This window comes from Galleria mellonella, unplaced genomic scaffold (assembly GCF_026898425.1).
Source record: "Galleria mellonella isolate WM207_F2 unplaced genomic scaffold, CSIRO_AGI_GalMel_v1 utg146, whole genome shotgun sequence".
NCBI lineage: Eukaryota > Metazoa > Arthropoda > Insecta > Lepidoptera > Pyralidae > Galleria > Galleria mellonella.
The window spans coordinates 6,977,343-7,000,915 of NW_026441999.1; the positions used below are offsets into that span (position 1 = coordinate 6,977,343).

General features: G+C 33.7%; 2 protein-coding genes across 6 annotated transcripts in view; both read left to right on the forward strand.

The window, feature by feature from the left end:
- Nucleotides 1-17,754, forward strand: part of LOC113523171 (ribosomal protein S6 kinase alpha-4-like) — a 139,979-nt gene extending 122,225 nt beyond the window's left edge. For both annotated transcript variants that reach the window (XM_052891907.1, XM_052891908.1), the window contains exons 10-18: nt 399-511; nt 1,405-1,524; nt 1,997-2,101; nt 2,753-2,920; nt 3,332-3,450; nt 4,613-4,712; nt 5,723-5,825; nt 6,528-6,667; nt 8,354-17,754. In XM_052891907.1, the coding sequence (XP_052747867.1) occupies nt 399-511; nt 1,405-1,524; nt 1,997-2,101; nt 2,753-2,920; nt 3,332-3,450; nt 4,613-4,712; nt 5,723-5,825; nt 6,528-6,667; nt 8,354-9,382 (1,997 nt within the window). In that variant the 3' untranslated portion in view covers nt 9,383-17,754. The remainder of the gene's footprint in view (nt 1-398; nt 512-1,404; nt 1,525-1,996; nt 2,102-2,752; nt 2,921-3,331; nt 3,451-4,612; nt 4,713-5,722; nt 5,826-6,527; nt 6,668-8,353) is intronic.
- A 3,117-nt stretch (nt 17,755-20,871) lies between these two features.
- LOC113523164 (mitogen-activated protein kinase kinase kinase kinase 5) overlaps nt 20,872-23,573 on the forward strand; it is a 58,917-nt gene continuing 56,215 nt past the window's right edge. For all 4 annotated transcript variants that reach the window (XM_052891820.1, XM_052891821.1, XM_052891822.1 and 1 more), the window contains exon 1: nt 20,872-21,134. In XM_052891820.1, coding sequence (XP_052747780.1) covers nt 21,024-21,134 — 111 coding nt within the window. In that variant the 5' untranslated portion in view covers nt 20,872-21,023. The remainder of the gene's footprint in view (nt 21,135-23,573) is intronic.

Genomic DNA, 23,573 nt, shown 5'->3' on the forward strand with positions numbered 1-23,573 from the left:
AGAGTCTACCGATGTTCAATAGTAGGACAAAGGGGGGAAAGGGATTGTTAGCAATGGAGTTTGAGAGCCCCATTGCTAGCAATATGCCTTATTAGGTCGACCTCCACGTGGTTCCCCCTGGAAACCATTGTGAACAATTCTTGTTGAATTCGTCACAATAGGCTAACTGACCTGCTTCATCCCCACCTATCATCTTTCACTGGTGCCCCGCCGGTGTATACTAATAGCGCGGGTGGGGTTACCATTCCATTATCATCCATTAAAAAAAAATACTAGGACAAATGAAAACGAATTAATTGTTTGGATGTTTCGATTTTAACATAGTTATTACCATATTAATTTACTACTACAATTGAAAGTGTTCTACCTATATTATATGTTGGAATTCTTCTCTGCAGGCTACTCATACGTCGCCCCAAGTATACTGTTCTCGGAAAACATAATATCTGATCAGATATGGATGCAAGCAACGGGACAAAAACATGACAAGCTAAAAGGATGGGTCGCCAAGGTAACTATTAATAAAGATCCTTCATCTCCATCCTGCATCCTCATCCTTACAGCCGTTAACTGCCCATTTCTAAACATAAGCTTTACCCACAGACTATCACAAGCATCGGTAATGAACCGTCTGTATCCACTAATTCCCTGAAATACATTTGCGGTTGTCGCTCCATCTAGTGGGAGGTGTCCTACTATTTATTTGTCTATACGAGATCACTGCACAACATATTTATTCAGAATCTGTGTTATCTTTGCCAAATTTGATCCGATTTTGATTATTCTTTTTGTAAACGATAATAATTCCATATTGGTCTCGTATTATTGTTGTCATCATAACTGTTTTTGTGTTTAAATAAAAATATTAATTATTTAAAATGCAAATTTTAAATAAATAATCCCTTCCCACATACAAGAGAGCCCTTCAATTACCTCTTTCAAGAAAAGGTTGAAGTTACATTTTCTTTCGTTTGAGCCGTAATCTTAATTTTTCATTTTTATAATTGAACTGTCAAACCTTAAAATCATTTAACTAAATTTCTATTGTAGGTAGTATATTCATTTATTTTAACATCTATTGTATAAGTAGGTAGGTATTATATTTATTTATAGTATATGTATTTATGGAATATTTTATTATGTATCTTAATATTTTATTTAACTGTATATTTGTTTATGTATACTAAATATTAATAGTTGTAGCACTTCAGCTGCCCGCTAACAACATGCTTTCTAACTGCATTGGGTTGACTGGAAGAGATCTCTGTCAGAGACAAGTCCACCCTTGCTCACAATATTTATAAATGCATTACCAATATAATTTACAAGTGCAATAAAGAATATATATAAATATATATTTTATTTTTCTTTTTTTTTACTTAGCGTCGATTTCTTTGCTCGCAGGACTCACCGTTCTTCCAGAAGTACGCGGTTGATCTGAGCACGCCACTGCTCGGAGACGGCTCATACTCGGTCTGTAGGAAGTGCATACACAGGCAGTCCGGCAAGGAGTATGCAGTCAAAGTAAGTTTCAGTATTACATTACTGCTAAACATAATCCTTCTCCATAATGGGGGATTTGCCAGTATTTGCCACGCTTGGCAGGCGGGTTGGCAACCGCAGTTAGGTTTTTAGAGATGTTTTAAGGGAGACGCTGTTGCCCATCCCTCGCCCTCCATTACCCACGAAAAATTACATTTTTACTAATGTATTAAAATTTGTAACTAGATGTCTCGCATCTTGGTAAAAGCCAAAACATTTTTTTTTTTTAATTTTGTCCTTTGTGTATGTGTACATTGAGTTTTTTGAGCTAAAGAAAAAAAAAACATTTCAATACTCAAAATAGATTTATTTGGCATTAAACGATTTTATAAATCAGTTAGAGCGTGACTATTTCTAATAAGGTTCCGTTCACGAGTATGACGGATGAGTGTTCCCTATTCGCTTTATGAAATGGAAATGACTGAACACTGAACTTTAATTTGTCTTTCACTAGATAATTTCAACTGAGAAGAAGGACGTGAAGCAAGAGATCGAGTTGTTGAAAGCGTGTCAGGGCTGTCCCTACATCATCACCCTGCACGAAGTAGTCCACGATATTGTGAGTCATCATCTATCTATTATCAACATCATCGTCATATCAGCCTTTAATTGTCCACTGCTGGACTTCTCCAGAGGGAGACTTTGTACAAAAGTCGATTGCTTGAGTACCTCGGTCCCATTCGTGTTTCCACCGTGAAACAGTTGTGTTTGCATGACTGTGTTTCGGTTTGAAGGGTGGAATATGGCGTGAATTTACTGGGTACACAGGAATAACACTTGAGTCCTCAGGAATGGCAACGCATGGGGGCTATCATGAGCGAAACAGTATACTCTGTTATGTCCATGGTACTGCTCATGTCTATAGGCGACGGTTACCACTTTCCATCAGGTGGGCCGTCAGCTTTTTTGCCATTCTAAGTTGTATAAAAAAACATAAGCCTCCTCCTGGGGGGGTTTTGCCAGTAATTGCCACGCTTGGCAGGCGGATTAGCAACCGCAGTTAGGCTTTGAAGATGTTTTAAGAGGGACGCTGCTGTCCATCCCTCCAGGAAGCTGTGGCCTATTCTATGCCGGGACCACACGGCTTAATTTATTACGATGGTCTAACTGACCTTCTTTCGTCCTCACCTTCACCTCACCTCATAGCACAAGAGGGCTTACCGTTACATTATCGTCCATTTAAAACACTTAACTATACATTTTGTTCCAGGCATTCACATATATAGTGACAGAATTGGCGACCGGTGGTGAGTTAGCCTCGGCGCTGGCTATCGGTGTGCCTGGTGAGAAGGTGGCCAGGCGACTGCTAACCCAATTAGCCCTTGCAGTTCGGCATATGCATTCGAAGAACATCGTCCACAGAGATTTAAAACCAGAGGTCAGTTGTCATGGACCATGTCGTTTATGGTTTATAAGAGATGGGAATGAACGCCCCAATTTAAGTAAACTGTGATATTTTTTTCTGGTTTCTAACCACAGTTAGAATTTGGTTATGTTTTAAAAGGGATGCTGCCTATCCCTTGACCATTAAGTTCCCTTAGTCGCCTCTTACAATACCTACGGGAAAGAAAAGCGCCGTCTATGCTAAGACCACACGACGTATTAAATATATAAAAATCTTTTTATGATATTAGTAAAATATCTAATTGCTTTTAGGAAGGGGTGGCCCATTCTATACCTGGACCGATACGGCGTAACAAATATACAAATATTTTTTTATAATATTAGTAATAGTAGTATAATATTAGTAGTAGTATCTAATTGATTTTTTTTTTTATTATTTTTTTAGAATATCCTGCTAACCAGTTGTCGACTGAGTGAGGCTAGTATCAAAGTGGTGGACTTTGGTTTCGCTCGCCGCATTCCCGAGTCGGAGGAGAGGCCGCGAATGATGACGCCGTGCTTCAGGTACGTACACCGCTTTAACTGTACTAAGGATGTCACAGGATATACTGTGACACCCACGATGCCGCTCAGTTTTGTAGTACATATAATATTTTTTATTACATAGATAAAACGATTATAAATATTCTGTGTGTGTTTTGAGGCTAATTTATTGATGAAGTAAATGGAATGGTAACCTTCATTCCGCTACCGGTATACGCTGGTGAGGCACCAGTGATGGGTGAGGATGAAGTTAGTTGGCCCATCGTGATGAATTCACCAGGAACCAATCACGGCGGTTTCCAAGGGTCATTGACGACATTGACAGAGGACTAATGGTTAATAATAGCTTTCAATGGGTTCGATACTCCTCATCACATTAGCTGTCCATTGCTGAATATAGGCTTCCCCATAAAGGCATAAGGGGTGTTTTGCCGGTAGTTGCCATGCTTGACAAGTAAATTGACAACCATAGTTAGGCTTTGGTGATGTTTTGAGAGCAACGCTGCTGGCCATCCTCTTCCATTAAGTTCCCTTAGTCGCCTCTTACGACAGCCACTCTAACGATACTCCCCATGTATATGTATAAATAGTTTAGAACTACAAATTATAGATAGATAGAAAGATACTCTTTATTGTTTCCTCCAAAAGATTACATTAGTAAACTTATTTATAAATATAAAAAATTACAATACATACATACATACATATATATATACACATATACATACATGGATATAAACGCCTACACAAATACATAAAAATATATAAATACTGTTCACGAAAAGTATGCAAGCAATAAGTATGCTAACCAAACATATAAACATATTAAGAAGATGACAACTTGCTCAAATAATAGTTCTTCAGTTTTGTTTTAAAACTAACCAGACATATTATATTTCGTATGGCAACTGGTAAAGCATTCCATAGTCGAACAGCTTGCACCGTAAACGATTTGTCATAAAAATGAGAGAAATGTACCGGAGTCTTCAGCTGGAGGCCCTCGGAAGACGTAAGATTAAAAGAATTGACGGTATGCAGGAATTCAAACCGCTCCTTCAGATAGTGAGATGAAGAAGATTTGAAAAGGACAAATTAGTTAATAGCTTTCTCACTAATTAGTAATAAAATGTATGGTATAGTCAGTGCATATGTATTTAATTCCAATATTGTTTCCCCATAACAGTTTGCCATACGCCGCGCCCGAAGTCGTCTCCCGAGCGCGAAGCAGCACTGCGCCCGGCTACGGGCCCTCGGTCGATCTCTGGAGTCTTGGCGTCATCTTTGTAAGTATCTAGATCTTATTTATATAACTGTTTCCTGCGACTTTGCTCGCCTTCATCAGCACATAAGGTATCCTATGTGTTAAGTGATAATATAATTTACTTGTATCATCGTCATCATCATCATCATCTTCCTACCTTTATCCCAATTATCATTTGGGGTCGGCGTAATATGGTTTTTATCCATATTACAAAAAGTTTTTTTTTTATACAACTTAGAGTGGCAAACAAGCTGACGGCCCACCTGATGGAAAGTGGTAACCGTCGCCTATAGACATGAGCAGTACCATGGACATAACAGTGTATACTGTTTCGCACATGATACCCCCCATGCGTTGCCATGCCTGAGAACTCGGGTAATATTCCTCTGTACCCAGTAAATTCACGCCATATCCCACCCTTCAAACCGAAACACAGCCATGCAAACACAATCCTATGCCGTTCAAGAGTGAGTGATCATTACTTATTATTGAGAGACGAGCTTCCCCCTTTTTTTTTTTCAATTAGTTGCTAATTCCTATCAATGATAGGTATTTTAGATGTTTTTGGTAGCTATATTTTTTAATTTCTCATAATATAAAGTTTATTTTTCAAAGGAGATATATCATTTATATATGGGTGTAGATAAATGGAAACGCTGTGCAATGTGCCCAGTGGTATTTGTTTATTGTACTCAAATAAATATAATACATGAATTACATTGTCAGTTTACCATCAGATGGTCTGTACGCTTGTCTGTCACGTTTGTGGAATTAAGAAAACTATTTGAATGAATGAGTGTACTTTATTTGCATTATACCAATATAGGAAATAAGCAAGACAATAAATGCAACGGTACAGTTGTATAAATACAGTAAGGCGGTCTTATTGCTGAGAGAAATCTTTTCAAGACAACCTTAAGGTAATGGACTAATTGTTGTACAAGTAGGTATGATAAGGCATGTGTTACTAAGCAAGTTTGGATGTTTGATTTCTATTTTTTATATTTATTGTAAAATCGTATCGCTTTTCAGTACTGCATGTTGAGCGGTAAAGCGCCGTTCCAACTGGTTTCCAAGAAAGAACCGGTAACAGCTCTAATGGATAGGATCCGAATCGGCAGCTTTAGTATGGATGGTAAGTGATCACTCATTAGTTTTATGCGCATTATTTATTTATTTATAATCTACTGATCTTATATAGATAGATAATTTATTTGCATATCTTTGTTTGATCTTATTGTGGTCAGTCAGTACAGATTAATATGCGATGCAAGTTGATAGATTTATGCATTTGGCGCCAATTTTTTTCTTTTTATACGTTCTCATTCATAGATTCATGCGTTCGAAATTCGTATTTATTGTATTATAATTTTGGCGCAAATTTAGAATCAATCGTAGAGTGACGTTGTCTACTTAGCCTATCTCTATCTCTGGCTTTAATACGTTAAGTGTATGGTAATTTCATTTCAATGGAATTTAATGAAAATTTAACCAAGTGTTGTTGAAATAATCACAAAAACTCTCTCTAAATTAAATGAATAACAAATCGAATCATTCAATTAATTGATTGATTATTATTTTGTATTACTATCGGACATCAGCAGACTGTCCTATGGTCGGCTCGTTTGTAAATTCCTAGCGACCAGCCCCGATTTTGCACAGATATATAAGTACAAAATTTACCAAAAAAGCATTTTTTTTTTTTATATGCATAGTAGACAAAAAAAAATCTTTCCAATTTCTAATATTAATTTAGAGGTCTGCCCCTCAATGTAAATAATATTACATATAGATGTAATAAGTATTGTCGCATAATGTTCCTTTCCTCGTGTGACAGGCGACGCGTGGGCGTCAGTATCGAGTAACAGTCGTCGATTGGCGTCGTCGCTACTGAGTGTGGACGAGTCGCAGCGGCCGTCGCCGTCGGCGCTGCTGCTAGCGCTGCACCACCACGACTCGCCGCCCTTCCACCTCTCGGTAAATATCACCCACCACCACCACCACCAATACCACCACCAATACCACGACCACCACGACAACCACTACCACCACCACTACCACAACCACCACCACCAACGCAACCACTACCACCACCACCACCACCACAACCACCACCACCAACGCAACCACTACCACCACCACCACCACCACCACTACTACCACAACCACCACCACCAACGCAACCACTACCACCACCACCACCACCACCACTACTACCACCACCACCACACCACCTCTACCACCACACCACCTCTACCACCACACCACCTCTACCACCACACCACCTCTACCACCACACCACCACCACTACCACTACCACCACCACTACCACCACCACCACCACCACCACAACCATTACCAGTACCACTACCCTTGCACTGTCACTAGACAGACATTCATTCACTCTCATATCGACACTCACAAACTGGCACTGACTCCTCGCACTCACACTAACACTTACACTCACATTCATACTACTACTGAAGTACTTTTGTGTTTAGATATTTTCATTTTATTACACGGTTAGATAGATAGATATATCGTTTATTTGTTTGTTACTAATCACACAACATGTTCATAAGAATAGATAATACATAATAAAACATAAGATTTATAAAATTGTGTTATTATGTGTGATCTGCAGCAATACAAAAAGGTCGAAGCTCAGCGTGTAACATTGTCCAAGGAACAAAACACTGATTTTCAGCTTTAACCCATTTGAGGGTACATGAAAATAATAATTAAAATAAAAAGAGTGATTGTCTGTGCGGTGTGTGTATAATAAAAATAATGTAAATAGTTCAGAGTATAATTTGATATAATTTTAACTGAGTGGTAAGGATAAAGCGAAAAAAAAAAAGAAAATATTTATAAGAGAAACATAGAAAAAAAAAAATATTAAAAATCATTACATGAGATTGCAACCGCTAGCCAAGAAATTTCTGTGGAATGCCTAAAATTTGTTTTTTTAATAAGTATTCTTTGTGATGTTTTTTAAAACTGTGTACGGTAGTCGGATGCCTAAATGGTGGCGGGATGTTGTTCCAACATTTTGTTGCTTGGTAGCGGAAGATGCCAGTAAATGCCACAGTTCTGTGTACTTGAAATGATAATTTCGAACAAATGAATCTGCATCCATACATACGTGAAGAGAAATTTAGTTTTTTAAAGAGATAAACTGGCTGTTCACTTTTTATTACATCGAACAATAGACTAGCCAGATGTAACTGTCTTCGCGATTCCATATTTAAAATTGAAGCATTGTTTAAATAGGGACTAATATGGCTTCGGGAGGGGAATATTAAAGCAAAAACGACAACATGCATTTTGCACTCTCTGAGTCAGACGTTGAGTTCTGGCTAATAGTCGTGGTCCATACACAATGTCTCCATAATCCGGTTCACTTCCTTGTATTCAATTTCCTTTAAAAATTAAATTTTAATGATTTATAGCATGTATAGAAAATCAGTGACATTGATATCAAACCGATTTTAAAGCCCCTATGCTCTATTACCTAATACATAAATGTCACTTTGTCTTGCCTTAATTTTTTTTTTTTTTTTTTGTATTGCCCGAATAAATATTTCTTCTCTAGTAGTAGATGCAGCACAATGTTTTTCTCATTTTATATCGACTTCGCATAACCCACCAATTTGTTTGCAGGACATGACCAAGGCCGAACTGTACAAGCGGCGCAGTAAGAATAAGCAGCGCTCTTCGAGTGGGTCCGAAGCTGGCACGTCGCAATCAGACCCACATTATGAGTCCGATGAGGTCAAGGAGACCTCTCTGCTCGAGACAATTGCAAACCTTAAGAATAGGATGAATAAGAACTCTATAGAGAATGATGTAGAACTAATAAAGGCAAACACACAAGACACACCTGTTGATGAACCCACAGAACCTCAGTTCGACGAGGATGAGATACCCTCAGTTAAGCCCGTTGAAAAGACATATGCTAAATCCAGGTCTAAACTGGACGACTATATCTACGTAGAGAGCAGTCAAGGTCTAGACGGAACAGAGGTAGCCTTCCCGAAGGCAACACGTAACACCAAATCCAAAGAATCAACTTCCCCCGTACCCAGGAAACGTAGAAAAGTCGAAACAAGACAGAGTAAGAAGGCGGAAGTGAACGGGGAGAGGTCACTGCGGAGTAAAGCTGAAAACGGAAGGAAGGCAAAGTCTAAAAGCCCTCCACCCAAACGAGTATTACGGAATCAGAGCATCACAGAAAAGAAGACTAGACCAACCAAAGAATCTATCGAGAACGAAAAGACAGTCGTGACTAGGACGACTAGGAAACGCAAATACGAGGAAACAACTAAACCTGTGCTGAGGGAGAAGGGTCAAAACGGACGGGCGACTCGGAAAAGTAGTTCAGAGAAAGCGGATACTACACGTAAGGTAGCACGAGCTAAAAAGACCAAAACAATGGCACCTCTCACTCTAGAAATACAAGAGCAGAATGTCCGCATGACACGTTCCAGAAGAAGGCGATTGGAGATCAGCTTGTCGCCGTCACAAGTGAAGAACGTGGTGCCGGCCTTCTCGTTCGAGTCGGACCGCCGAATCGACTCGATCGAGAGCAATCGATCAGCGAAATCGAATACCAAAGCGACCAAAGCGAAAGCGAGCAAAGCGAAGAAGACGCCCGTCAGGTCGACTCGGACCCGCGCGAATCGAAGGTGAAATAACGAGTGTAGAATCGATTATCGAATAGTGACGCAGTACGGACGCTTTGCTCAGGCATAGATTAAAAACAAATGAATAGAAGTTATTTATTCAAAAGAGCTAGTTATATAAAGCGTAGTTAGCATTCTAATTTGTCATGTAATATTTTTATTTTTTAATTCCTTTATTTAATGTTACTATTAATTTTAAGATACCTTCTTTCCAATGAAGTGTATTCTGATACGTTGATGTGCATATGGCGTTATTATGTTGTGCAAGATTGTATGTCTCACTTGATGCATTGACGTCACAAGCCAGCACATCTCTATTATTACCATTAGATTTAATTATTTCATTATGATTTAATAGATTAATTTAGGTTCAATCCGAGTGAAATGTTTTAGAAATGTGAAATGTTTAGCTGTCAAATGTAAATTGTTGATTACGAATAAAAAAATGTATAAATAAAATTAAAATAACAAAAAAAAAGACTAATAAAATTAATGTTAATATCAAATATACCTTATATATATAAGATTATTATACAACTAGCTAGTCTTCAGTATAAAGAATAATTATTTCGTGCTTCACCAATGGACTGTAGGAATCATACCCAGATATCAAATGAGATAAATTGTATATTTATTTCTGTGATGTATTGGATTTTTCTAAAATGATTCATTTTGGTTGAACCTACGTGTATAGATGAATACGGTGTGATTGATTACATCATCTTATCTCTGATTTGTTCAAATGTCGCCACTGAGTGTTTGTTTACAGTTGGCCACAGAAATATATGTATGAGATTATACATTTTGTTTAAAATACCAATATCTATATATTTGGCATCCCGATGCGATCAATTCTGAAACGCCACTTTTTCTAAACCTATGTCCAAAAATTTCAATTTGATATTTTTATTATAAGGACCAATATGAACTTAATTTTCTAATAGATTTAGCACAAAATTATTGTTAATTTTGTTTATGGTGGTAAAAAATAGTAATTTCGCAAAATTATCGAATTAAAATATTAGGTAAAGGGATGGGTTTGGAAAAATTGCGCATCAGAATCGACACCAATGAAAGCAAACTATTTGATATACTCCAATACACAATAATAAATAAATTCTAAATGTATTTACATTTAAATCCTAAAACCAATCACAATTAAATAAAAAAAAAATTCCAATCCTCTCATTGTAAACTTTTTAATATACTCCAAAGTTTGACCATAGATAAACACGAAAATAATGAGCAGTTAAACCCGAAAATAATCCATAAACCTTAAACCCATACACATATTCTGTACCTACCCTCTTAATAAAACCCAAACATGCATAATTTCTGTTTATCATCAACATATCGGCCTTTACCTGTCCACTGCTAAACGTAAACCTCCCCCTTGGAGCGTTCCGCCAGTAGTTGCTACGCTTGGCAGGCATAGACTTTAGAAATGTTTTAAGAGGCACGTTGCTACCCATCCTTCACCCTTTCCTATTTGCCTCTTATGACACCCACGGGAAAGAAAGGTGTGGCTCATTCTATGCCGAGACCGCACGGCAATTTGAACGGTAGTAATTTCCGTTGACACCTTTAAATTTAAAATAATTATCTTTTATTTTACATAATAATTAACAGATAAAGTAATAAACACAGCCGTAGCTAGAGGAGGGCATTGAGGAGCAATGCCTTACCTTGAAATGAAAGGTCTCAAGAAAATTAGATTCGCTTTTTTGAAATCACCTAATTATGACTTCTGCCCTACCAAAAAGTGCTTTTGCCCTACCTCAAACGTGGGTCTAATTACGGCCCTGGCCATAAGGCATTGAACTTACCAATTATATTCCACATATTTTATAATACAATAAATAAATAATCAACATATTATATTTTTCTGTAACTGATTGTAGATTGAAAGTCGCGTGTTGTCATTGGATTAGAAATTTGATAATCCGGTAGACAAATTGCAATATCAACAGTAGGCATGCGTAATATATAGCAATATCTATATTTAGTTATCTATATACTGGTCCAATAACGAAGATGTAGAAAGTCTGTTATCCAAAAAATAATATTGCATAACAGACTTTTAACATATTCGAAAATAGATATCCGAACGATATGGGCGATATCGAAATGGGTGACGACCTTTTCCCGCCATCGATGTCCAGAGAAACCCAATATATAGATATCGGATCGGTATTCATATTACCCACGCCTAATCAACAGGGACAAGAATAGACCGCTTCGTAATTGTTTTCCACCGCAATCGCTGTATTCACTGTGAGATTGCGAGAAACTACAGAGAAAATTATGAAGTGGCCTAATTGTATTGGACTTATTAGAGATAACTCATTTAAAATTGGTTTCCAACTTGAAGCTCTGTTAGTCATTGATAGCTAATGGAAATTATTTCAAAGTATTGACTTAAGCTGATCGATATCTTTGTCAATTGTCAATTTTGCTGATTCTTTGTTGACACTTGTGTTGAAACTAGCATTGGTTTCAACATATTTATCGATTATCATATTTAACTACCTGTAATTTACAGCTTTGCCTGCGTTAATTAAGATGGAAACTGACGTGTGATATTGTCTATTTATGCACCAAATTTCATTCAAATCTGTTAATACACGAATAACAACGAAACTTCCTTATAGGCTATTTGATTGAGTAGGGCAAGTTGCTTCGAAATAATTTTCATTACTCCGAGAGATATATATTTATATATATTAGCAGATCTCTTTCCGTTGTATACTTAGGTTATTTGTGTGTGTATATTTGTTTTAAATCTAGCGTAATAGATTAAATTGTAAATGTTTTTTGGTATTATGTAATGGACGTTTTAATATGACGAATCTTTAACTTCCACATTAAATACGTTATGATATATATTTGAAAAGTATGGTGAAAGTGCCAAAATTATACGAAATTGATTTGCAAAATTATTACACTATATTTCGTGTAACGGAACGCACATAACAAGCTAAATAGTGTGCGTGTAACGGAATATCGAAGTAGAGATATCTATCTACATATATATTTATATAGTCAGTGGATGCAAGTGGCTCAGGACCGTTCCTTATGGCGGTCTATGAGGGAAGTGTATGTTCCGCAATAGATGGATAATGGCTGAAATGACGATGATATAAATGATTAGTTAAATATGTTTTTAAGTTCGTCAATTTCGGCTATTTTATTTTTTCAAATATTCCTTGATGTTCGAGGAAGGTTCTTATAATGAGAAAATGGGGGGGAAATGCTCTGGAAAACGTAAAAACTCCAGTTTTCAACTCTGGCAGAGTTGAATTTTTTTTTTTAATAAAACAACTCAAAAGAACGCACTACAACAATATATTTGTTTTATTATTATATTTTTAGGGGTATATATATATTTTAGTTACAATATCTAAATACTGGCCCAATAACGAATATGTTTAAAGTCTGTTATCCAAAAATAATATTAAAGACAGACTTTTAAACATATTCGAAAATAGATATCCGACCGATATGGGCGATGACATTTTTTCCAATATATAGATATCGGATCGGTATCGATATTACTCATGATTACTCACTTCCACTGTTTACTTCAGGAAAGTTATTCATTTGAATGAATGTTTAGTTTTTTTGGCTTGTTATGTACATACCGTTACATTTATATTGTTTTTCTCTTTTACTTGGTAAATAAATTTGGTATTATTTTTTAACCGACATTAAGAAGCAGTTTTATAATTTGGCTATATATTAAGAGAAATTTTCGCTTGCAAGATTTCAATGATTCTTTTTTTTTCTACTGTGTCCCATATTTGTTACAATTGAAAATTTTATTTGTGTAAAAATTTTTAAATTGTAACGTAAGACTATTTTTGTAGTCTATTATAGTGTAACAAATAATAATTTAAAATTCTTTCATTCTAATATTTTTTTTGTTAGTAATTTTCTGTAAAAATAAATTCCAAGCGTATTTACCAAATAGAAAAAGGAAAAACAGATAATAAAAATTTTGGTTCTTCTATTTATATTATTCTTTCGTTTTTTTTAACTTCCAAGCGCTTTTACCAAAAAAAATATGTTTTTGTTTTCGATTTATTATACTGTAAATATTGATTAAATAATTAATAGAATTTAGTACAAAATCGGTGGAAGATTATTCATTATTTATAAAAATGTATTTAAAAATCTCAAATTGTCCTATTTTTTTTTTCTGTACGAGTACTGTACGCGAACGCCCTTGGTTTTGATCAGTGAAGCATTTAGATTTTTAATTATTGCTTTACGATTCACTCTGAGCTAATTAGCATACATATTTTGTTTTATTAGAACAGTAATTATATATATAATTGGATTGGATAATTTTTATTTAAATAACGTTATCTATATATAATAAAAGAGTGATTGATTGAGCTTAAATTGAATTGACTATAAATATTGCAGCTTTCTTGACATAATCACATGTGTCCAAATTTAATTCAATTATACCTACTGGGCACATAGAAGTATTGATTAACTTGAATTTGTCAATTTATAACATAAAAAAAGTATAAATGTGCATTTTAAAAACAGCTCTAGGTCTGCTTTACATCTATAAATTTTATTTATGTACTCACGTATCATAATTTAGCGGTCGATTAACAGTAACTCAGGGAATTTACATTTGCAAATTCAACGTTAAAAGTTTCGTTTGCATATTTATTTACGTATATATACTACTATAAATAATTGATTTGTTGATTAACTATTAGGTTGCTTACCAGAGATTTTACATTTGGAAATCCGTTGTAATTTTACTTATGTAATTTAATTAGGTGTCGTAACTTATTGGTTGATTAAACATAAGCATGGCCGTAGCTAGAGGGAGAGGGCATTGTAGGGCAATTCCCTACCTTAAAATGAAAGATTCCAAGAAAAATAGATTAGATATTCGAAGTCAATTAATTATGGCTTCTGCCCTACCAGAAAATTCTTTTGCCCTACCCTAAACTTGGTTCTAGCTACGGCCCTGACGATCAGTGATTTGAGAGTGTACATTTTCAAATTTATCATAAGTTAATATAGTAAAACTTACAGGCGGCCTTAGAGTTACTGAAATCCTCTAATTTTTAAAATTAACGAATTTTTGACGGTTTTCGGCCTCCATATTTATTTTAAACTGTCACATAACTAATGATAATCAAATTGTTCAGGCTACACGTTGCACCAAAGATTCAGATATAATTTAATATCTACATGGAGAAAATAATTACTTCTCGTTTTGCCTGTTGGGTAATTGTGAATTTTAGAGGCTTGTAATAGATTTACGGAGTATGTTATCAACAAGCTCATGTCCTAGATCAAAGTACATTAACATACGCGGTATCACTGATAGAATACTTTTCATATTATATACAATAGACTCTAATATATATATATACACTATCAATTAATTCATCCCATCAGTATCCATCATCATATCAGCCTTTAACTGTCCACTTCTGGGTTTTGCCTGTAGTTGCCACGCTTGGCAGTCAGGCTTTAGAAATGTTTTAAGAGGGACGCTACTGTCCATCCCTCGCCTTTGCTTAGTCGGCTCTTAAGACACCCACGGAAAAGGAAGGGCTGTCCTATACTATGCCGGGACTACACGGCTACATCAGTATCCATATTCAGTCTCATTTAAACCCATAGAACTAAACTATATCATTAGCGCAATTTTTTTTTTTACCACAAAGGTGGCAAAGAAACATACATAGCCCGTCTGATAATAAACGGTAAAAAGTAAAAGGGTACATCAAAAAACATAAATAAAACACTTTTTTGTTCTCTTTCGGCATTAATTCCTCTCTATGACATGTATACAAGCGGTGTCGCTATGGAAATGTATTTGTTTATAGCTGTTGTACAACAGAATGAGACCCCATATTTGAATATCGGTGTTGAGTGACAACGACGTAAAATCTACGTGTACACTAGAACTTGTTACATGAAGGATAATTTGCTGTTTTTTTTAATCAAGTGGGAAGGGGATGGGCCCAGTTTTTTAGTGTCCTAAAAAATATAAGAAAAGTATAGTGAATATTCGAAAAGTTGTATAAAATTAATTTACTGCACAATTAATTGAAACAAAAATATTTGTAAATAAAAACTAATCTGTGTTCATTCATTTAATGTTACATAGATAGATACTCTTTATTGTTTCCTCCAAAATATTACAATAGTAAACTTATTATATAAATATAAACAATTACAAGAAATGTTCAAATATTTTAACAATTTAAATAATTTAGTTAATTAAATATGGGCCCAGACTCCCATACATTTGTTAAATATCTTCAATTTACCCTTTCTAAGTAATTTGTCTAGTAGTCATGTGACACAGTTTTATCCATAACATCGGCAGCATTATCCATTAAAGAATAAATTTATTCACATTGGTATGATAAATTCCAATGGAGTGTATAAAACTAGCATATCTCAGATAATACAATAACATAATACTAGTCTTAAAGCGAGGTACACATACTACATCCTCAAACTAATGTTTATAGCTTTACATGGTACATACTATTTCTAAATTCGAGGATTTCATATAAATGATGTTGATTATTCTACTGAGCGTGCAACTAGACCAATAAATTATGAGTTTTATTTTCATGTAAATACATTTTGTATTATACTGTATAAATATATTTTACTACAAGGTCGGAACTCTATGGTGTTTGTTAATTATCAATTATATGTGCAGTGCACCTAATTGGTACCATCATGGTCATTTAAGGTCACTACAGTCTACTATTGGCCATACATATTTATATGGTACGGTTTTAGAACCTAGAATGAACAAAGGCATTGTATTGCTTCACTTGTATAAATATATATAAAATTATATTAAATCCAGTTTTTAACACCTATCGCATTATTATAAATTTTGATCAAATATGTGTATATGTAGGTTCTATAATAAAGAATTAAAGGTTCCGACCCTGTAGCGAAAATATTGCGATTCTGTTAAAAATATTAAAATATCATTCTAATATGTAACTGCTAGAGCTTACAAGAGGCGAAGATTGTTGAAAGTTTGAAATAAATTTATACATAATATCTATCTTCTCCACCAAAATGTATATAAAAGGCAGTGTAAATTATTTCATCTGAGAGAATTTCAATTTAATTTTATATGTGTATATATATAATGTTTTCTTCCAATTCTTTTTTTTTTTTATTTATTTTTTTACTATATTCTATATTAACTATTGATTGTCCAGTTTCTCACTTATTTGAGTTTAATTAAAAAATATAGTGACTTTTAAAAATCAAATTGAAATACTTTCGGATGGGTACTTAATTGCCGTTGCGTGTAATTAATATTTAATAATACAACGTAAAGTGTTACAGTCATCATGATTATGTTGACTCTAACATAAAGAAGGCACAGGCCTCAAATGACGTTTAACGAGCCCGCAGTAAACTATTCGCCTTTCGCCATTATAGTTCTACAAATGAAATCAATTCGAGAATTCCCGCCAATTTTTTTTTTCATGTCATCTAGAAAAAAATATCGATGAGTGATGTCGTTAAAAGTTCAAAATGTTCAAATAATCTGTGGGGTGAATTGTCTAATCGAATTGGGATCGAATCAAAATCATATCGATTAAATAATAAATATTACTTTATATTTCACGTCTATTCGATTTGATATCAATTCGATAACAAAAAGTCATTCCTTATTTTGTAAATAATCTTGGCGTGCCTTTGTTTGAAATTACAAATTCCTAAATACATATTTAATATAAAGTACCTTTCTATGTTAGCTACTATTTTACTCACTGTAATTTCTTTAAAAGTGCATGCCATTCAACTAAATATGCGAGCCAATTTTAAAAAACATTGCACGGCCGAATTATAATATAAGGTATCGAAACAAATTTCGTAATATTACTTCTAATTGGACTTTTAGCGATTTTGTAGAACCATATGAAAAAATTTTGCAGCGGACTTTTGCAGTCTATCGAATCGATGAATAGTTTACTGTCAAAACTTGTTATGATATACATCACTATTGTATACAGTTTGTTAAATGATATCTGATAACGCGTTCGATTCAAACGATACATGCGTTTGAATATATGTTTGATTGTAAACTGTATACTTTACTATGTGTATTAATTGTCATTGAATGCCGTGGAAATTGTGAATTTCCAATCGCTTTAATCGCGTTTAGCCTTCACGTCATTAAGTCGAACGTTTGTTAAAGTGCACTTAATAATGGAATGAACCAAAAGATTATATAATTTTATAATAAAGTGTTAGAAGTTTATGAAGTAGTCGGCGTTAAACAAATTTTGTATGACGTTACACGGATGCCGGCCGGAGATATTGCATTGTAATAAATATACCATTTTAACATTATACTATCGTTTTATTTATGTTAAAATCTTTATCAAAAAATATTATTAAATATGAATTATTTGTATGTAACTACCATATTCATACCATACCATATTAGCCATTAACTGTCCACTAGTGAATACAGGCCTCCTATTAGGAGGCTCCGCCAGTAGTTGCCACGATTGTCAGGCGAATTGTTAACCGCAGCTAGGCTCTGATGTTCTAAGAGGAACGCTGTTGTCCAGTCCTCGATCATTTAATTCTTTTAATCGCCTCTTATGACACCTACCGGAAAGGAAAGGGTGGCCTATTTTATGCCGGGACCCTATGGCAGCATATAAATAGTCGATACTAATCGACCTCTTTGGGGTTCCCCCTGAAAACTATCATGGTTAATTCCTGATGAATTCATCATGATAGGATAACTGACCTGTTTTCACTCTCACCAGTCGCCCTATACTGGTGCTCCGCCAACGTATGCCGTTAGCGCAGGCGGCGTTACCATACCATTTTCACACATCAAAAAAAAATACCATCTATGATATTTTTCTGTTGAAAATATTTCCTAAGACAACAACGATTTAGAAAAAATATGTACATACCATTTTCTAGTTTGTATTTGGAATGTAAAATTTTAATAAATGTAGATTTTCGTTTAAATACATTTACACATACGGACGTATCAATTCTATAAATAAAATGGGTTCAATACTCCACTGGTTCACATAAATGTACATATTTTTGACCATAACGATTTCATATTAAAATAAGCTACACGTCTTAATTTTTTATTATTCCTTCGACACTATAAATATATAACGATGATTTGATAGATAAACATAATTCAGAATGTGTTTAAAAAAAATTGGTGGCAAAACTAGTTTTTTTTTTTATTTTAAAATTAAATTACTCAATAGATTTTGATAAAATTTCTATGGAACCAATCGGTAAGTATATCCTTTGAAATAAAAAAAAGAATTTTCCAAAACAGTTTATAATTGACAAAATTTTGAGAAAATAAAAAAAAAAAACTAATTAAGAACCTCCTTTTTGAAGTCTGTTGATAATGTCATCAGTAATTAAAAGATGCATTACAATCATCACATCTTTGCCGATTTGTAATAAAGGGCCGACTGAATTTAAACTATCAACTTGATGGTAAACACTGTTAACTATGAAAAAGTCTATTTGATCTGTTAAAAGAGCGGTAGTTTCAAGCCTGAAGTAGCATCTTTGTAATGCATATCTACCATAATAGAATGCATCAATGTAATTACGGATTGCATTTCATTTTGCCTTCTGAGTCACACAAAACTTCCTGCTCATTTGCTTACGTTTGTGCAACTGATGAAGAAGATAAGATAAACCCGAAATCTGTTGTCATAAGTTGAAAATTTAAATGCAATTGAAACAACTTGTTAATGCAGTATACTTGGTTTTTGTTTCATTCATGTAAGGTAATTCGCTAACAATGTGGTGTCTGCACGAAGCGATATCTATTTACTACTAGCTTTATTCCACGGTTTAGCCAACGTGAATCCATACATAAAAGTATCTTAAGTTTAAACTTAGTAACCTACGCCGTGTATAAAACATTCCATTCCGTTCAGTAGTTCTTAGTAAGAGTGTAATAAATATCCATCTATCCACTTTTACAAACTTTTACATTAATAATATTAATAGGATTTAATAGCGCTTCCTAACTAGCTAGTAAGTTGAATGTAAAAAAAGAATGAGTGGTTTTATTACATCACAGCTGTTTATTTCTGTTTCTGTGTTTCGCCTTTCGACAGAGTTAAAATAATAACATTAATATTTATGGCAAAGCATAGATAACATAATTTGACATTAATTGGACGTTGCCATGTTACTTTACAAAATATTTATACTTTTTTAGTAATTTATAATATTTTTGTGTCCAAACTAGTTATGTTGCCAGTCTTGAGTAGCTATAAATTAATTGAAACACCCTTATAATTAATGGAGCGAGTAGTGAAGTACAAATGAAATATTATTGTTTTTATACTTTTTTAAATTGTTATTAGGTAGGAGTAGAGACTTCAAAATTTAAGTTTCAAGATTCGTTATTTGAAATTATTTTATCTATTTTTTTTTAATGAAATTTTGTTTTCATTTATTTTCACTAGATTTATTTATTTAACTATTTTTTTTTATTAATTATACTCTTATATGTATGGTACTGTTTATGTCTATAGTCAGTGGTTAATATTTTCCATCAGGTAGCTCGTTAGCTTCTCTGCCATTATTCTAAGTTGCATACAAAAGTAACTATTTTATTTAACAATAATTTAAAATAATGGCGTAATTTTTATTAATAATATCCGCCCGCGCTATCGGTATACACCGACGAGGCTCCAGTGGAAGATGATAAATGAGAATGAATGCAGGTCAGTTGGCCCACTATAATGAATTCGATAAAAATGAATCATGATGGTTTCCAGGGGGAACCGCGTGGAGGTCGACCTGAGAGGGTCAATTGCTAGCAATGGGGCTATTAGATCTCATTACTAACAATCCTTTTCCCCCCTAATGACATAATTAGGTTTTGCTTCTTACGTTTTATTTGGTTGAAACTTATTTCATTCAGTAATTTGCTCTTTTTTAAAAGATAATGACCAGGTTAAGCAAATACAATATTGGTTTAATACGTCATTACGATGGACATGCATACCATATTATTAGATAATGATGATGATAGATGTAATTCTTTATAATTAATCGCAGATTTTCAACTAAGTAATTCATATTTTGAAACATAAAAATGAAGAATTTTAATTTATATACGTAAAATAATATTTTATTTTAATTAAGTGCTACTAATTTTTAGTTTAAAATCTTATGGTGGACATTAGTCCATTATAACTTTATAGGACTGCTTAACGTTTTCGCCTTATTGGTTTGCTATAGTGTGTTTATGAATAACACTTTCCTATTATTGGTTTATGTGAAAAGTTATAATATAGTGCATTTATGAATAAATATTTTTATAATTACATTATTTCTTTGTTACTGAAGGCTTATAAACGATTAATATTTTTTGTAAACAAAAAGGTTAAACACGAATAATAGTAAAAATTTATTGACTGTAGTAATAAACTTATTTATTTAGTGGCAACACTGAGAATGGCACTGTGGCAGACGTCAGTGAGAAATGTTGGATATTGTGTTAGAAAAAAATATAATTAATTTGTCAACCTTTTGTGTTATTAATTATGTGAATAATGAGATTAAAGTGTAAATAAATGTTAGAATAGTGTATAATAGTGATTATGGCGCATAGTGGTGGTGTTTTAAGTTCGGATATTTCGCGTCGGAATCCACAAGATGAATATGAACTTATTCAGAGGATTGGTTCGGGCACATACGGCGATGTCTATAAGGTAGGGGCCTTTCTAAACTCTATTTTTTTGAGAACGCTTTATAATCATAAGTATATCTCTGATTCGCAATTACAAGGTGACTTAAATGAAGTGGTTTGACTCTTTGCGGGAGTGTGTTGTATTTCTATTGTGGAACTCTTCTTTTTATTATTACGTTTCTTTTTGTATTATCTCTTTATTGGTGCAGGTGTATTTTTGATAAACAACACGTGTATGTGTATGCCAACCTTGAAACGTAAATTCAGGCTAAAATCCCACCTAAAAATTATTATTCAGTTCACATTTGCTTTGTCTTCCACAATACATTGAACATTCTATATTGCCTATGATTGTTTTATTGCTCTATAAACAATAAATATTTTTTTATTGCTGTAAGTAAAAATAGTTGTGTGTTTATCATTATGTCTACACTCATATTTTTTTTTTATTTTTTTTTTATTGTAAATGTATTAAACAAACACATGATTGCATGTGTGATTATTGAAAAACATCACAAAAATCCATTAAATATGATAAAAGACAAATAAGTTGACAGCAAACGGATCAAATAAAAAAAAAACAGTAATTGTCTACATCTTAAAATTCCTGTACCCATATCTGACTTCTAAGTAATAGTCCTCAATCATTTACATTTACTGATTCCTTGTAAGCTATTTGAAGTTATATAATTATAGAAATTCTTGACTGTTTTCTACATAACATTGTAAGTTGTTTACTAGATACCTCTGTTCAACTCTTTTATTTTTACTGTGAAGCGTTTGTGCTTACATGGCTATGCTTTGCTTTGAACAGTGAGGTGTGTCTGTGAAACGACAGAAGCAGCGGGGATAAGGAATTGCTAACAATGGGGACTAGTCACTCCATTGCTAGCAATATACCCTGCAGCTGATCTTCTTTTATCTTCATCTATTATTCCTCACTGGTACTCTGTCAGTATGTGCTAGTTGTGTGACCGAAACAGGTTTTACAGCTGAAACCAAAACCAAACTTTCGGCCTTAGTCTCAGTTTCGGTTGAGGCAGAAACTTACTGAAACATTTCAAATTTCTCATTTATACTGAAATCTAGTGTATTTTTAAACGCAATTATTTACATAAACACACAGATAGTTAAAGAGTAATAATAAACACTAATTAAAATGTGTAACAAATATGTCATATATATTTATATGTAAAAACATGTTAAAATTATTACTAACTCTTGGAAGTTAACTTTTCAGTTAGACACACACACAAAGTTTCGGTGCGGTAGAAAGTTTTGGCCGAAATCGAAATGAAGGCCAAAAATAAAATGTCTTGCTGAAACTAAAACCGTAAATTCGGTCGGACACTAGTATGTACTAATAACATAAAATGGTTACTATTAAATATTCATCCATTTAAATTAAAAATAATTTAAAATTATGTCTCACAAAAATAAAGAAAATTCTGTGGCACATTAAAACTGACTTCAATTGTGACAAAACCAATTATTTTGGTCTAAAAACTAAACTACCCAACCAAATTTAATAAAATTTCTATGGGACCTATTTGTAAATCAGATAAAAAAAGAATTTTTCAAAATGTTTTAGAATTAACAAGAGTTATGAGGTAACGAACATAAAAAAATATAACCGAATCGAGGATCTCTTTTTGAAGTCGGTTGCAAAAAGCATGAAGGCATAACATATTATATTCCTAAGGAATTATTACAATGCATGAAGTGTATTATGGCCATATTATATTCTTTGATTCCCATGGTGCTGTTTATGTTTATAGGTGATAGTTACCAATTTACATCAGTTGGATTATCACTTTGTTATCTCAAGTTACAAAAAAAAAAAGTCTGTCTATTATTAAAGTTACCTCACAGTTATGCTGAAAATAGTTAATTTACATACAATTTAAACTGTTAATTATACAATACTCTGAAAATGAAGGTGAAACACTCTGAAATAATGTAACCTACATTTACAAGAAATTTACATTCTTTGTTGCAAGTTTTTGTGTATGTAATTATGTAATTTGAAGTTGTTTTCAACATTGCACAGTAATTAGCTCATGTGTGAGTAAAATGGGTAAACAACTAACTGTTTCTCCTGACTTTCTCTGTGTTAAAGTGTTGCTTTCTGGTCCTCTGCTTATTTCTTATTATCATAGGGAGACTTCATATAAAAGTCATTTGGTTTTTTATACAATTTTGAATGGCATAAGAATTGAAAGTCTGCTGCCAATGGAAAATGGTAGATAATTATGTCTCATATATAGACATGTACAAAACCATGGATATCACATGAATGTGCTGTGATATACATGGAACCCCTCATTAGTCCCAAGTTCACTAATTCATCTAAATTGGTAAGAACAAAACTAGTTATAGTTTGTTATAGGTATAGTTGGCGGAGTGCTGGTGGAGCACCAGTAAAGGGTGATAGATGAGAATAAAAACAGGCCAGTTAGCC